General features: G+C 55.3%; 2 protein-coding genes across 2 annotated transcripts in view; both read right to left on the reverse strand.

Moving 5' to 3' along the window:
• Window positions 1-4,110, reverse strand: part of CCDC169 (coiled-coil domain containing 169) — a 20,911-nt gene extending 16,801 nt beyond the window's left edge. Inside the window, exons 1-2 of the mRNA XM_045294003.1 lie at window positions 3,976-4,110; window positions 3,643-3,709 (exon numbers count right to left, since the gene is read on the reverse strand). Coding sequence (XP_045149938.1) covers window positions 3,643-3,709; window positions 3,976-4,110 — 202 coding nt within the window. The remainder of the gene's footprint in view (window positions 1-3,642; window positions 3,710-3,975) is intronic.
• Window positions 4,111-7,255: 3,145 nt separating this feature from the next.
• Window positions 7,256-16,864, reverse strand: part of SPART (spartin) — a 12,423-nt gene continuing 2,814 nt past the window's right edge. Inside the window, exons 3-8 of the mRNA XM_004715421.2 lie at window positions 15,616-15,753; window positions 14,627-14,750; window positions 13,648-13,842; window positions 12,727-12,885; window positions 12,551-12,641; window positions 7,256-8,710 (exon numbers count right to left, since the gene is read on the reverse strand). Coding sequence (XP_004715478.2) covers window positions 8,407-8,710; window positions 12,551-12,641; window positions 12,727-12,885; window positions 13,648-13,842; window positions 14,627-14,750; window positions 15,616-15,753 — 1,011 coding nt within the window. The 3' untranslated portion in view covers window positions 7,256-8,406. The remainder of the gene's footprint in view (window positions 8,711-12,550; window positions 12,642-12,726; window positions 12,886-13,647; window positions 13,843-14,626; window positions 14,751-15,615; window positions 15,754-16,864) is intronic.

The raw sequence follows: 16,864 nt of genomic DNA on the forward strand, positions 1-16,864 counted from the left end.
TTATAAACCTGTCTTCAGCCTGTATTGGAAAGAATATGCTGAAAGTGGAATTAGGAATCGCCTGGAAGAGAGGGTGTTCTATTTGAATCCAAAGCAGAGAAAGGACCTTGGGGAGGAAACCTGAGCTTCCCCCGAAGCTGTTGTGGGAAGTGGAGATTGACATTTGAAGGGAAGACCTGCAGGGAGAAGACTGGCTGTTTAAAATTCGAGCAGGAATTTTTTTTTTTTTTGCTGGTGGATGCATCTATGCAGGAAAGTCTGTGCCCATGAGGAAGCCCCTTTCTCGTACGGAAAGTGAAAGGGAGCCAGTGAACTTGGTGTGCTCGTCATAGCAACCACCAGGATTCACTTGCTAAGTGGGAGTTGGGCAAATACAGCAGTGAAGAGCCGGCTGAGTTTGCACACGTCCCACCGGTACCACTGACCTGGTCCACAGTGGCTAAAGATGAGAAGAGGAAGGGCTAGCTGGTCTGCAGTTTTTTAAGAGTTGTACAGATCCTAAGTCTGTGAGCAGGACCTAGCCCCAGGGCTCTACGGCTGATGCATGTGTGAAGGGGCCAGCTAGCCTGAAGTGCATGGAGATGTACGTGAACTTGCAGCTCACATTCAACTGACCTATCGTGGATGGCTGGGGTTGAGATGACCAGAGCCTGAGGAATAACGAGAGATGTCGGAGGGTGAACTGCTGGAAGTTGCGGTGTGTTTCCTGGACTAGACCTTGCTTATGGTTGGCGTTCCAACCAGAACTGAAGATTTCTCACATCAAGAAATATTCTTGTCTCTCAAGACTAATGGATGGTTTGGGATGGGCAATTTAGAAACTGGATATCTAAGATAGGGGCAGATCATGGCAGGAAGTGCTGACTTCCAAGCTTTTATAGGTGTGTTCATGGTAAAATGACTGAAAGTGGTAGGGGGGAGCTATCCTACATGTATGAAGGGGACAAAGGCTAGAAAAGGCAGGGGGTGGGCTGCAGGGGCAGTGAATCATTGATTGTGGCTCTTCTAGACAAAGTCTCTAACCCCCACCAAATGCCTTTCCCGCCTGCGTCTGGGAGAAGACACTGATGGGATTCACTTGTGAGTAATATATGAACAGGAGCAATTGTATCGCCATCCTACTGGGTGGAAAAGGAGCCCTCTGAGAAGCAGGCCGGGGGACCTCACTGCCAGCAAGAGCCAGGTGTGGAGTGTGTCCTCTATATCTCGGGAGCCCTGCACAGTGAACCTCCCTGACCCAGAAGACAGCTGTGACCCCAGAGCAGCAGCAGCAGAACCAGGAACCAGAGCATGAGACAGAGCAGGACTTCCCAGCCCACCGGACAAGTAAAGCCAAGTGCTCTTGGGCAGGAGGCTGGCATGAGAAGTGGTGTGCCTCTGGGCGTTTAATTCAGGGAGCTGGCCTTGGGGACCTACTGAGCTTGAGCTGAATGTTTTTGGGCTGAGGCTTACTGGAGTTGGGTGCCTTTGGGCACTTAATTCAGGGAGCGGGGTTTACTGACTCACTGAGTTTGAGCTGACTGCTTGCATTGTGGCTTACATCGGTAACAGACCCCAACTGACCAGCTGTATTCTGAGCATCGCTCGCCTGCTCTGTAACCTGTTAAGGTCCTTAACAAATCCTTCAGTCGTGACTAGTGCCTGTGAGTTGTGTGTGTGGCCACTGAAATGAGTTATCAAACTCTGTAACTGGAGAAGTAGTGACGTTTGACTGCATACAGGCCCAGGCCCCCAGATCTGTAAGCAAAGCTGTAATGGGAGAGACAGTTTATAGAAAGCGTATGAGAGTCTCCTGTTCGGTAAGGAAACCACGTGTCGATGCTCAGTAACACAGGTTCTAATGAGGGGCCCGGGGACACAGGGACAGGCTAGATATCCTGAGGTCTCTATAATCAACTAGACCCATGCCACCAGAGAGCAGGACGGAGACCTTGCTGCTGCTACTGCATGGCATGTACGTTAGTGCACCCTGGATGACTCAGACAGATAGAAATGTGCTACATGACGTCCAAGCACATGATTATTTACTCGTGTACCTTGACTGCTGGCATGGAGTCTGGCTTCCAGTTCTGTTATCTTGTGCTTTGTTTCAAGTATGGAGAGTTGTACTACATCCCTGTCATTAAAGATAGGCGTTAATTAGGACACAGCTGAAAACAATCATGAGCAGCTCAGCGCACTGAGTCATGGATCACCACTGCCTACAGGCCTGGTTGGGAGCTGAGAGTCGGGCCAGGGAAGGCTTGTGCTTACCGGGCAGCCAGAAGACCACCCACAGGCTCGAAGTGTCACAGGGAGGAAAGACCCCCTAGGGACACATGACTCTGCCTTGAAACCGGACGTCAAATCCGTGGGTCGCCTGGTTTCCCAGTGTCTCATCTACCAGCGACGGTGCTGTTGCTGTGGGTGGTAGAGTGCGTTCGATTCATCGCAACCCTATAGGGCAGAGTGGAACCGCCCCGTAATTTTCTCCAACACTGCAGTCTTTACGATCGAGGAAGTATCAAAAGAGGAGGCAGGATATGGTCAAGAATCAACAACGTTGAAGAAGTCTAAGCTGTGCCAAGGTGTACTGAAGGCACTGGCCCCAAACAAGGCTCAAGCGGACACCAACTGAGGTGCTCCAACAACTGTAGACAGCCCTGGAAGGGCTCACTTATGGGGGAAAGCTAACTACCAACCTGGCTAAGCAACTGGGCAAGATCCAGATCTGCGCCCATTCCAAGGCTGTGATCAGGGGACTGTGGCTTAAAACAAAGAATACCATAAAGTGCTTTACCGACTATGCAAAGTATAAGGCTCTGTGGATAGCAAATTAGGAGTAACATTGCAAAAATGGGAATTCCAGAACATGTGATTGTGCTCATGAAGAACTGTACATAGAGCAAGGAGCAGGGGATACTGCACGGTTTGAAATCAGAAGGTGTGTGTTAGGATTATATTCTGTCACCGCATGATTTCTCTATTCTGTTGGGCCACTTTTCTTTAGAATGAGCACAAATCTGTAAACTGGAAAAATAAGAAGCTGGACTATGTGAAGAGCAACAGGATTGGAGGAGGGCTCATGAACTTCCTGTAGTGGCTACACACTGGGCTGCGATCCTCAAGGTCAGCAGTTTGAAACCACAGCTCCATGGGAGAAAAGCAGTGCTCCCCCATCAACAGTTAGTCGGTCTCGGAAGCTCACCAGGGCAGTTCTACCTTGTACTGTGGGGTCAGTATGAGAATTTTGAGAATATACCGATAAACACAACCTTGTTGCTAAAAGGCAGCAGAACTTGAGGCCCTTCCTGATGAAGATCAAAGCCTTCAGTATGGCTTACGGAAAGAACCTTACACTGGGAACAAAAGACCACCAAGGATTTCATTTTACTTCAATCTAAAACCGACATCCATGGAAGCAGCAGTAGAAGAAACTGAGTCATGCGCTGCAATGGACAAATCTGCTGCAAAGGGACCTCTTTAAAGTGTTCACACACACACGTCACTTTGAGGACTAAAGTGTCCTTAGGTGAAGCTGTGGGATTTGGCTCATTTCTGTGTGCAGGGAAAGCTGGACTGAAGAACTGACGCCTCGGGACCGTGGAGAACGTTGAGTCTCCCGCGGACTGCGAGAAGAACAGATCTGTCTGAAAGAAGTACAGCCAGAGTGCTCCTCAGACACGAAGATGGTGCGACTGCACCTTTGGAGTGTGGTCGAGACCAATCCCTGGAGGAGCAGAGGGTGAGGGCAGAAGAAGGCCCGATGGACTGGCACTGGGTATGTAGCCTGAGCTCAGGGTGCATGGACTCAACTAGGGGGTGTGGACTGAGCTCAGGTTGTGTTGGTCTGAATTTGGGGAGATTTGGACACAACTGGAGGGGTAGTGTGGACTGAACTCGGGGTGCAGGGACCTGAACTCCGGTGCACAAACCTGAATTTGAGGAGGTGTGGACTGAACCTGGGGTGCACAGACTAAATGTGGGGGTGCTGACCTGAATGTTGGGGGTGTGGGGACTGATCTGGGGGGCATGCCCCCCGACTCGCCTCCTGTGGATTTCCTCCAGCAGCTCCAGTTTGAGGCGATCCACGCTCATGCCCTCGAAGCTCTCCCTCGCTCCTTCCCCCATCGTGGCTGCGGAGCCCCTCTCGCCTCAGCTCGGCCGAGAAACGCTCGCGACGAGCGCCCAGCGCACCGTTCTCCACGTGGCCACCACGCTGCCTCTGCCTGGCGAGGCTGTGACGTCAGGGCCCGCTGTGACGTCACGAGGGGCGGCTGGAGACGCGCTTTCACCGCCCGGCTGGGGGGTCTGCTCCCTGAGAGACTGAGCCGCGTGGTTGGGGGCGTGGGGCCCCGTGTTGCAGGGGTGCTGGGGGGCCTGGTGGCGCTGTGATTAAGCGGCGGTGGACCCTCCAACCAGCCCGTGAGTGGAGCCCATTCCCCGGCGGCAGCCCCTGCGTCTTCCTCCCCGGCAGCCGCGAACCACTGGCCTTTCGCCTCGCGCCGAGCGCTTAACCGCGGCGCCACCAGGGATCCTTAAGCAATAGCTCAAACCACTGCCATTTGGTTAGCAACCGGGGGACGTGGGAATGGGCCGGAACGCTCATGGGGCACCGAGCCGCGTGGCAGTGCACGTGGGTGCGCCAGCTGGAGGCCACGGGGCTGCTGTCCGCGGTGTGCCCAGGTGCACCTTCCAGAGGGTTTTCTCAGCCAAAGCCCGCAGATGGACCAGCCTAGGCATGGCTCAGGGCTGCCCATGTGGGATTTCATGCTATTTTTTAAACCTCATTTTTCGCATTCTGCCCCTCAATACAGCCACCTTTGGGCCCATCCACGTTGGGGGTAACACACACACAAAGAAAACCACCCATGGCCTTTATCTGCTCATTTATGCTCCGGTACCTTCCCCATGTTGTCTGGTGCGTCCAGTCCATGCTGCCTGTGGTGCTGGGGGCTTCCTGGGCTGCCATCTTTACAGAGGCGGCCTGGGGACGCTGATGAGTTAGCACCTGGCTGTTAGCTGCAAAGCTGGTGGTTGAAAGCCACCAGCTAAGGACAGGCTGGGGGCTCCTGTGAAGATTTACTGCCTCAAGAACCCTGCCCAGGGTCTCGCTGTCCGGATGCAGCAGTTAGGCTTCAGGCTGCTAACCACAAGGCCAGCAGTTGGAAAGCACCAGCCGCTCCTGTAGAGTGCGGTTGTGGGACCCACAGAGCAGTGAGCGCCACTCTGACTTGGCAGCCGAGTTGGAATGGGCTTCGTGGCAGTGGGCTTTTCACAGGGGTGGTTGATGGAAGCAGATCAGATCTTTGAGCCACTGTGGGTCTGAACGACCAGATCTCTTTAGTTAGTAGCCAGCCACTCAACTGTCTGTACCCCCAGAGCATCTTAGTTTCTACTTGCTCTGAATTAGTGTTACAAAAAACAGTATGGGGTCCACAACTTCTTACCAGAAACCAGATCAGTGCACTTGATCTGGTAATGAACCCTTCCAAACAAGAACTGTATTTTGTTTGTTGCTGTCTCTCTACTACCCAGAGTGGCCCTTAGTGGTCAGCAAATATGCATGGTTGTAGGAGAAAAGTCTTTAACAGATGTATGAAAAACTCTGATTACACACATTTCATCTGGCTTTTGCTGACCAACACCTTCCAGGCTGGGTTCTCTAGAGAAGCAAAGCCAGTGATGCTTATCGATGTAGATAAAAGGACATCTTTATATCAAGAAAATCGCTCCACGTGGATCAGATGTTAGGCCGGCCCGAATAGCTGGGGTGGGGTGGGGGTGGGGGTTTGAACCCAAGATCAGCAGGTAAGGCCACAAGCTGGTGGCTGCAGAGGCAAATGAATCCAAGGTTGGTAGGACAGATGGCTCCCAGGATTGGCAGGCTGTTGGCTTAAGTTCAAAGGACCATAAATCATAAGCCAGATACAGGATCCAGACCCAGCAAGAAGCAAAGCAAGGGGTGCTTTTAGTGTTCACACTCCCTGCGGAAACCTTTCAAATACGTCAGGGCTGTGACTCGGGAAAGGAGGTTGGTGGATCACACCCTAACATTAGAACTGCCTGCCCATAGCCAACCCACTATGAAGTGGATTCCTGTGTGAGGTCACATCATAACACATCACTAGATCTTACCTGCAAGACCATGAAGACTCCTGACCCAGCCAGTATATACATGTAAGTGCACACAGACACACAGCTTCAAAAAGCTTGTGGGTGTGTATTGATGTGTGCCTTTATCACATGCCTTTGTTTCTTCACCTCCCTCATTGCGTGACTCACATGAGATATAAAGGGGGCTGCTTTTTGTTGTACACATTAGTCATATCATGTTAGGTTCCAGTGTAACTTTGAGCGGTTAATTTAAGGTGGTGTGATTCTATGATTTATCAACATGCAATCAGCCTCCATTTTGTGGTTTGACATGAGCAGCCCATCAGACAGGGTGTTTCCCTAGGGTCACGGCCTACAGCTGATAAATGGATATTGGCGAAGCTTGCTCCCTTTAGATGATAAATGGATATTGACGAAACTTGATCTCTAGATCCTGGGTCCTCAGCATCTAACCACCAGTTCTGGGAATGTGCCAACAACCTGCAGGTTTTGGATCTGCCAGCTCTTACAGCTTCGTGAGCAGCAGTCTGCCGTCTGACATGATTTGGGGTTCACTGGCCCTCTGCATCCAGCAAGTCTGGAGATGCCTCCAGCTTGCCGGCCTGACCCAGATGTGGGGCTGCTGGCCTCCACAACGATGTGCACCATCTCTGTAACAGAGATGTCTGTGTATTTATTCTTCCCATCTTCCATGCTGCACCTAATCCATTACCCGTAGCAGTTATTACTCAATTTTGAAAACTTTCTCTACAAGAGGTTCATTTCATAGCAACTTAAATTGTGGGACGAACCCATCTTCTTTAGTCTAAGCAGGGGCCAGCCGGTGTTTCCTGGAAAGGTCCAAACACCAAATAACTCAGGCTCTGCTACCACCATTCGGGAGCCGCCCCCAGCAGTCCATGAGGGATGGAGATGGCCGATCCCAATCACAGTTCACTGACACATGCAGGCAGCCAGCTGAATGTGGCCCCAGGCTGAGCCAACCTTACAGATGCCAAGGCTTGGTAAACCTGCTAAAGGCAGAGGACTGACAGAACCATTCACCAATTAGATTTGCTTTCCATTTTATCGCGCTGGTCCCTTGGCCTTAGAAAGGGGCCTCATCAATTCTCTGTGTCCCCAAATTACATTTCCCGCGAACACACCTGAGAGGCTAGGAGACTTGGAGAAAGCTGCTTTTATTCACAAGGTGCACTCTGCAGACAGTTTCAAATAAAGTCAAGAATTCAGGAAAAGTTATAACAGAGTACAGCTGTGGAAACCAGTCTCCATCTTTTAGAAGCAATGAAAAAATCACAGTGCCTTAGGTGTCTTCTCCCGTTATTACAGCTTGTGGTTGTATCAAACGCCTATCTTCTGCCACAGGGAAACCTAGAAGGCCCAGTGGCCAGGGACCGACTGGGCCAGTGTTCCTTCATGTTCTTTATCTGCATTACAAATGCACCTCTGCTTCAGAAAACAATTCCTGGACTCTTTAAAATGTCAGCAAACAATTCCCTTTCCGTTTACAAAGCTTTAGGCCGTTGGACACACCTACAGAAACAGGAACGGTAAAATGACTTGTTCTAACACTCTTTGGTCCAATGAAGCTCGTGATGATCACATTGAATTTTTCTATAGAAACCTGTCAATCACACTCCTAAAGTTCCAAAAGCTCCTGAAAGGCCTACAGTAAAAATCTTGAAACAAAATGCTTAAAGATCCACTGATAGTTTTTAATCAAAAGGGCTATCATCCCATTGACTGACGAAATTTGTTTTCAAATTTCATCTGCTTCCCACTGCCCGTCTGCTGCCTGTGATGAGCTGGGTGTGAAAATGCTATAGTAGTAACACTGTTGCTGACACACTGAAAACTGACAGGCAAGCACCTTAAAATAAAACAAAAACACAATGAATGAAAAAGAGGAGACACCATCCTCAGCCATTCTTTTCCAGTATAAATAAAACGGAGGTTACAAGTGCCAATCTCCCTGGGAACAGAGAAGCCCTACTTCTGGCTTTCTGAAAGATGGCAGGTACAAAACTAGGCTAACATTAGATTAATGAGGTTTGTAAGAACACGCACCATTAGTGTTATTTTGTTTGCAAAAATAGTTTAGCCACGCATAGGAAGGGGAAACAATAAAGCTACCAAGAATACACTGTGTCCCCCTCTCTTCCCTAGAGAGTAGGGCAGGGCCAGAGGGATGGATATATATATATATAAAAATACTGCTTCCTCTGAAAACATTCACATTCGCCTGTTGAACACACTGCACTCACTGTAAGGCTTGAGTTGTGGAGTTGGGGTAGCTGACCCCCCTACCCATCACTTCTCTTTCTTCTTCTTCTCCTTCTCTTTCTTCGGTTCTAGCTCCTTCTCCTCGGATGTCCCCTCCAGCGGCTCCTCCCCCTGCCCAGCCCCGTTCACACTGGCTCCGGCTCCTTCCAGAGCTTTCCCCTGGGCGTTATCGGCGATCTTGTACTCATCCAGGATGGTGTGCCCTGTCTGCTTGGCTGTCTTCTTCACCATGGCTTTGATGCCCATGTTGTTGATGTTGAAGGCCGTCACGCCCACGTTGACTGCAGAGTCCACGGCATCATGCGTGGCCTCCCCAGCGGGGTGCCCGTACCTTCAGGAGACAAGAGAAAAAGAACACCAATAATAACCAGGCAGGCAGCACTTCTCACCCTCCAGCTAAGTCAAAGGGTCAGTGGATGCCTCCTGGCAAGGAAAACCAGAGGTCCGGTCAGACGGCCAGCTGTGCGGTGACTGTGCCCTGGGCAGGCAGACCCCGGCCACACCTCAGAGACCCACTGGGGCACACGGCTATCTGGTAACTGGGAGTCAGAATGGACTGCATATTTCGGTTTGTGGTGTAAGCACTTATAACAATAGTAATTGCAGTACCTGCCCTAACCACCCGAGTTCCTTAGTGTCTTGAGCACCAAGGTACCCAAGCACCATGACCAAGCACCAGGCACGTTCAGAAAAGTGGAATCAGAGAGAGATGATCCTCAAGCTTGGGAGTCCCTCACACAGAAGCAGAAGTCACATCAGCTGGAGCCACGCTTTGCCGTGGGGACGAGCAGGAGCGAGAACTGACAGGACTCACTGGCCTGCGGGCTGCTGCCTGCATCCCTGGGACTCAACAGCCTGCAGGATGGGAAGCGGGAGATGATCCAGGACGCACCCGAGAAGAGTCAATAGGGCAGGCAGGACTGGCACCGAGCTCCCAAGGGGAAGCCCACAATCGCGCTGACCAGCACATGCCAGACCCGCCACAGCAAGGCCTGGAAAGAATTCCACCCTCCAACCAAACCCACTGCCGTGGCGTTCACTCCAGCTCACAGCGAGCCCGTGCATGGTTTCTGGGGCGATCACCCTCACGACAGCAGATGGCCTCGTCGTTCTCCTGTGCACTGGGACCTGGGTTTGAGCCACCAACCTTTTGGTTAGTGGCAGGCTGGCACCCAAGAGGCTGCCTACCAGCACACACACTAAGAGTCAAGATGCAGATTTAACTGAGTCAAAAGCAACTGAATGGAATGAAACAAGTACATTACGCAGAATTTAGGTACAAACATCAACTGCCCACCAACAGACATTCCAATGACAGTGGCATATTAAAACGGCTGAGGGAATTCCGAAAGGGGTCGTGTCTAGTCAAGCGACACAGCCCTCCTCGGAAGCAACGTCAGGGGAGGAGAGGAGCTGCGGTATACCACGCAGAGGGGCTGGAATTACAGCCGGCAGGTTTAGTTACTCACTGCCGCCACCGTGCTGCTGCTGCTGCTGCTCACCTCCTCCCCACCCCAAACAGGACAAAAACACCGCTGGCCAACCCTCCGCGGCCACGACCTAACCACGGCAGATGCCCAAGCCGTTCCCGTGGTTTATCAGCACTGGCGTTCTGAAGGCATCAGAGCCACAGAGCAGCCACGTCTCTGTGAGCCCATGAGACAGCACCATACTCTCGGCTCGTTTATCCCGCACATCTCCACAGGAATCCTCTCTCCAGGCAGGGTGCATGGGACTCGTCTTCCTGCTCTCCCAAGCAGCGGCTTTAGAGAGTCAGTGGCAGCCATGTCAGAGGCCCTCCCCTCCAGGGGCTGATTCCTCTCTGTCTCAATGGTACAGAGGTCCCCTACTGATAACTTTTCAAAGCTCGCAGGAGGGCACAACTAACCCATCCCCACGGCAGGGTTCATACAGCTCATCTGCATGGCCCCATGCCCACACGTGCACCATGTACCTTATCTACTAACACTACAGAACATTTGTGTACGTGGATATCTATGAAACGTATCTTGGTAAACAGGCTCGGTGAGCCCTTCCACCCCTCGACCGTCTGCCGTCGCAAATCGGAGTCAGGTGCTACGGAGCTGCTGCCGCAACAACCGCAGCCTGGCTGCTCCTCGTGTTTGTTGGCTCTTGGAGGACATGCTGATAACACGTCAATGACACGATGAAGTTCCACCACACTTTCTGCTAAAAAGCATCCTGGATGTACTGCTTCCAAAACAGAGGCGTTCCTTCTTCCGCCACAGCCCGTGCTACACTCCCCGCTCCCCATCAGGAGCCACGCCAGTCATCCAGCCCTCCTGACGCAGTCCGACCTCCACATGCCTGTGAGGCCACCTCGCGTCAGGCACGCCCAGTCCTCAAGCACCCTTGCTCTTCCACACTGAAGAGGAGGCCTTGTGCAACAGGCTCACCCAGTGGGATGTATCTGCTGATCGCTGCACTGCTGCTTCCAAGCATCGATTCTGGATCCAACCAAGAGAAAATCCCTGACTTCAACTTTCCCCTATTGATCACGTTCCCTATCAGTCCAGTTGTGAGGACCCTGGTCTCACATGAGCTGTAATCCAAGCCGCAGACTGCAATCCTGGATCACCATCGAGTGCCTCAGGTCCTCACTTTCAGCAAGCAAGGCCTCTCCCTTGCCGAGTCACAGGCTGTCCACGAGTCTGCCCCAACCCTGCCGCCACACTCTCCCTATGATCCGGCTTCTCTGAGGAGCTGAGGGTTTGCTCCGTGAACAAGCTGAGGAAGTATGGTGAGAAGACACAGCCCTGATGCCTACCTTCCCTGACTCGGTTTGCTCAACTTCCTCCTGATCCATGTACAGCTTCAGCGTGAGCACAATGGTAGGTTCTGGAAATCCCATCGTTTATTGAGGTCCACATAGTTGAATGCCTTGACATTGCTAACGAAACACAAGTAAACATCTCTCTGGTAGTTGCTGCTTGCAGCCCAGATCCGTCTGACATCAGCGACGACATCCCTTTTCCACCTCCTCTTCTGAACCTGACCTGATCCTAACCTGAACCCCCATCAATGGACTGCCGCAACCTTTGTTGAACGATCCTCAGCAAAGCAGTGCCTGCGTGTGACAGCAATGATGCCGTCTTAGAACCTGAGCCTCCTGCTGGGCCTCCTTCCTGTGGAGTGGGCACAAACAGGGGTCTCGTCCAGCCAGCTGGCCAAGGAGCCGTGTCCCAAGTAAATCTAACGTCCCCACGCTGGCTTCACACACGTCCCTCAGTCTTGGCACCTTTGCACCGAGTTGTAGTCCTCACTGAGGCCGCAACCCTTGATCGCCATCACCAAGTGCTGCCAGTCCTCCTCACTCCCGCAAGCATGGTGGTGCCACTTGCTTACCACAGGCTGTTAATACGCTGTCCTCCAACCCTAACAGCACACTCTTCTCCACGCAATCCAGCTTCTCTGACCATCTGCTCAGCAAACAGTGACCCAGTCTGGTGGGAGGACACAGCCCTGTGCTACGGGTCTTGGACCATCCCAATCGAGGCACCACGGTGGCACACGGGACTACAGAGTTGGGAACAGGACCGTGCATCGCGTTAGAACTGCTGACAGGACAGCGGGATGGGACTTCCCATCAATGGCACACTCAGGCAGGGCCCCCTGGGGCTGGAGCAATGGTCGCTTCTCTCTCAAGCTCTCCCCCAGCTGGTGACTGTCCTGAGGGATTTGGGGGGCAGGAAGGATTCACATGGAGATGTGAACGGATTTCAAGCTCCCCCACTGCAAACCATGGCCCTGCACAAACCGGAGGCTTGACTGGGAGCTCCGGCAGGGCTCGGCCTATGCCGCGTCAGCAGGGACTGCACATTCTGCTGTCTGAAAGTCTCAGGGAGGCATAATTTCCCAGCTGGTCGGAGCAGGGGAGCATGGGAGCTACCTCCCACCCGCTCTATCCCATTCCACCTCACGCCCCTTTTCAGAGGAAGAGCTTAGAGGAACAGAAGGCCATGAAGCCCACTTGTCACGTCTGTATGCGCTCCTCCTTCCCTCGCCCTGACTGGCCCAGGGCACAGGGGCGGGGGCTCCCCGGGCCCTGCTCCCTGTCTGTCTCAGGAACGGGTGGAAGAATGGCTGTGTATCAGGCTCCAGACCAGAAGACACTGCAGGCACCTCAGCACCAAGCGGGCGGCTGACTCACTTGTAGCGGACGGTCTGCACGGTCTCCGCGGACACGTTGCTGACAATGCACTTGGCCGCACACTCCAGCCCCTGCCAGACGGTGGAGAACCCTGCAAGGACAGGGCTTCCCAGTCAGCGGGCTGCATCCCAGCCCCCCCGCCCCTGCCCACCCCCCCACACACATCCCAGCGTCACCTTGCACGCTGCTCGCTGCCACCACCAGGGCGCCATCCAGGGGCGACTTCCCGTCACTGTCCCTCCTCAGAGACTCGGGGACCAACTTGCTCCCATGCTTCTTGACGTGGGGAGCCAGCTCCTTCCCGACACAGTTCGCCACGGAGCAGACACCATCCACTGGCACAACAAACCACAGGGGCTGCTCAGCTGGGGGGACAGCCATGCCCGCATGCTCAGCCCCCACCCAGAATCTGGCCTCACCCTGGCAGGTGCTTCGGGAGCACTGTGTGGGAAGCACAGCACCCAGACAGGCGGGAGCTCCCAGGGGTCTGCTTCCAAGCCCTGCCCTCTTCACCAGGGGCCACAGGGGGCACCCGCTAAGTGTGCCCCCAGGTCCAGAAGCTGCTTCCCAGCGCCCACTGTGGTAACCACACACAGGTGATTCAGAAGAATCTCACCATCGTCTGGTGGCACCGAGTCAGTGTTCAGTACCAAAACCAACCAAAAGCAAAAACAGAAAAGCCACCTCACTAAATGGGAGTCTGTTTCAGGAGCACCTGACCATCTCAAGATGGACAGACATGTCTTCCCAGGGGAGATCGGCACCAGCTCTTCTCAACATGCCTCTCATGTCCCCCTTTCCAGCTGATGAGCAGTCGTGAGTCCCCCACCATCTACAGCCCCCCACTCAGACTACAGCCCGCCCAGATGTGCCAGGAGCCCTTCTGCTCTGCTGACTCGGCCCCAGATGCAGGTCCCTCTCCCTCAGAGCATGGCTGCCTGAGGACTCACGACCCCCACCCACACCAGAGCACCAGCAGCTGACAGAAAAGGAGGGGTCACGGGTGGCGGTGCTGCCGACTGCAGTCCCGGGCAGGGCACCAGGGTGAGGCCGGATGGAAGGGCCGGGTCAGGCCAGCCTCCGAGGAGCCACATTACCCAGGAACTGGCTGACTTTGGCAGCGCCCCCGCTGGCCTGCTTGGCAATGTGGAGGCCCTTGGTCACGGCTGGGCTGACTTCCACCGGCTTCTCCTCGGGCTGGATCCGCTCCCGCAGCTTGGAGGCGCCCTTCTGGATGGCTCTGCCCGTGAACTCCGCACCTTTGACTAAGCCCCAGCTTACCCAGGAGGCACCTGGCAAGAAAAGGTCGCATCCCATCCATTAGGACCTCCAAGAGGCCACCAGCCTGACGCCTGAGGGGACAGACCCTGTTGCAGGGGAGCGTGCAGGGGCACTGGCCAAGTGCCTTGTGGAGCTCTGCGGGGCTGACGCAGCGCTGCCAGGACCGAGGCCCGCGTGTCCTCAGCCGAGTGATGCTCCCTCTGCCTCGGCCACGGGAGGGCTTGGGAGGAAGGTGGGTAAACCCTGGAAAGCGAGGTGTCCGTTTGGGGAGCCTGATCTCTATCTCCCTCCGTCTGCCCGTGCGGAGAACCCTGAAGTCATTCTAGCTGACTTCCAAGCGCTGAGCGCTGGGCGCTGGTGCCCCTCCTGGAGAGCAGTGTAAGCATCGGTACAACACAAAGTGGGTCTGGGAGGACAGCAAGCAGCGCTCAGGTGCCACACGTCTCTCATGAGCGGCATCAAAGGGAAACCTGTGCAAGGCCGGGCCTTGGCTGGCCCTGCCGGCAGGTGGCATGGGCACAGGAGAGAAGGCTGTGCGCTCGGGGCTGCCCGGCTCTGGCCGCCCGGCACAGAGCAGCGCCAGATGAGCTCAAGCCTGGGGCCTTCGTGGAGCTTCTGTGTTTGTCTCTAATCTGTTCTCACGGAAAACCAGAACGCCCCAGAGCACCCTCCTGAACACCGAGACGTGACACACAAAGCTCAGCATGTGCCACACTGCTTGGGAAGGCGGCCTGGCTGTGACCCAGCACGAGGAGGGTCTGGGGGCCGCCTGGCATTGTCCCCAGCGGCCTGTACCTGACAGAATGTTCTGAGCCACCTTCTCGCTCCACTCAGGCACCTCCTTGGATTTCTCGGCGGACGCCGGCTCACAGGGGACCATGTGGCCCAGGTTGATTTCCTCACTGGCACCATCCTTAGCCTGAACCAGAGGGGTGTGGCAGAGGGGGGAGTGGGGGTCTCAGAAGAACAAGCATGAGGGGCTGTCACAGGACCCGCCCCACAAGCCTGTGCACATTCACCGGAGAAGGACGGACCCCATGGGGTGACGGGTGACCTGCTCAATCCCCATGCTGAGTGCAACACCCCCCCACACACAGGCTCAGCAGAGAGCCATCCTGCTCACGAGAGCACCCAGCTCAGTGGAAGCCACAGCCTCCCCAATGGGGCATGGAGCCCACCACCCGAGCAGGCCCCCTCCATGAGGGCATCATGCTGAGGGCCTGGGGTCAGAGCTCCAAGCCTTTCCTGACTGGATGCGGCCCCTGCATGAGGGCGGGCCCCTGGGGCCTCCTGTCCCCTGGTGCTCAGAGACTCAACAGGGACACGGACAGAGGCCACACAGAAGCCACCTGGGCAGCAAATCAGAGCCCGCACACACAGACCCGCTCCCTGCTGTGTCCTCCCCTACGCCGGCCACTCTGCAGTCTGCTGTCCACAGCCAACACAGACCCGCTCCCTGCTCCATCCCCACGACTGCAAGCACATCTCGTGAGGTCAGAGATCTGAACTTTGCTCTTTACACGCGGCTCCTAGGAAAGGAACAGTGAAGCAAACCACTGCAAGCTGACAAATCCCGCCAGTGGCAGGGGCAGGCCACAGGATGGACACAGTAGGAGCAGCCTCCTGCAGCAGGGCAGGCGGGGTCCCCAGCACTCACGGCGGTAGAAGGTGGTGCACAGTCGCCAGCATAGGAGGCAAACGCATCATCCAGGAAAGATCACTCAAACCGCCCAATCTGAATGCTCCCTTCCCGTCCCGCCCCGTCCCGTCCCGCGAGCACATGCCTGCTTTCCTCGCTTCCCTTTCGGGCGCACATCCCGAGCACCCGGGCCCAGTGGCCGTGCGCCACTGCCTGAAGACGGCCTGGCTCTCCCAGGGATCTGAAACTCGTCCTCGCCGCTCTCCGCCCGGTTCCAGTTGGCCTGCGAAGGAGAGGACGGCACGTGGCAGCGCGACACCCACCTCCACCACCAAGGCTCTTTCCGTGGGTGGGCCGGGGAGCACCCCCTCACTCAGGTGCCCTCCAGCCCCACCGACCAGAGTGGTCGCCACAGCACACTTCTCATCAAGCAGACGGTGCCGCGCAGCCCGCTGACCAGGCCGGCCGGCCGGCCCCCAGCCAGGCTCCGTCCCAAGGCCCTCGAGCCCCGGCACGTGACTCCTTGTGGCCGGTGCTACGCAGTCGGAAATGACCATGGGCAGCCACAGGGACAAGGGCTTCTGAGGGCAGCACCACCCACCCCAGGAGAGTCTGAAGCTCCTCTTCCCTCACTGGATGCCATGCAGTTACAACCACAGAAAACCTCCCAGCCGGCCACTCTGTGCGCCCAAGCATCAGGAGACCAAGGCTGGAAGCCAGGCAGGGTGGATGTGAGGGTGACAGACACACACCAATGGGGCAGGGTCTTGGTCTCAGTGGGTGGCAGGGACAAGGTGTGATCTGAGGTAGCTCGTTTTCATAGAATGACCTGGTCTTTGAATGTAACCTGTGTGGTGCGTGAGGCGGAAGTGTGTGCGCTCACGTAACAGAAATTCGGGGCAGTGTTACACAGGGGCTTCAGGAAGGTGGCAATGGGCTAGCTGACACCCCAGTACAGCTGCTGTCTCCTCCTGCGGCCCACCAGGCCCAGACCTGCCAGAGGGGCTCCAAGGGCCCTGGGGTGCACATCAGGAATGGCAGGGCTCCCGCAGAGGGCCCGCCCCCAACACTGCCACAGCTCCCCACCAGTGAGCAGAGTGGCATGGTGACCACGGTCTGGGCAGCCCTTTCTGCTGAGCCCAGCTCCGGTGCCCGAGGACGAGATGCTCCACAGGCTGACCCTGCGCTGCTCCTGTAGGTGCTGTGGGTGAGGCGGGGACTGTGAGACTAGCGGTCCAACCCTCCCTCTGGTTCCACGGGAGATGAGGCTGTCTGCCCCTGCACTTTGACAGCCTCGGCCCCGCCCCGGGCCAGGGCTAGCTCAACGCTGCCCAGAAGGTGGCTGAGCCAGACTGGACAGTGCAGTTAGCCCCACCCCTTCTCTAAGCTGGGGG

This window comes from Echinops telfairi, unplaced genomic scaffold (genome assembly GCF_000313985.2).
Source record: "Echinops telfairi isolate 266 unplaced genomic scaffold, ASM31398v2 ScPeMD7_2565;HRSCAF=3150, whole genome shotgun sequence".
NCBI lineage: Eukaryota > Metazoa > Chordata > Mammalia > Afrosoricida > Tenrecidae > Echinops > Echinops telfairi.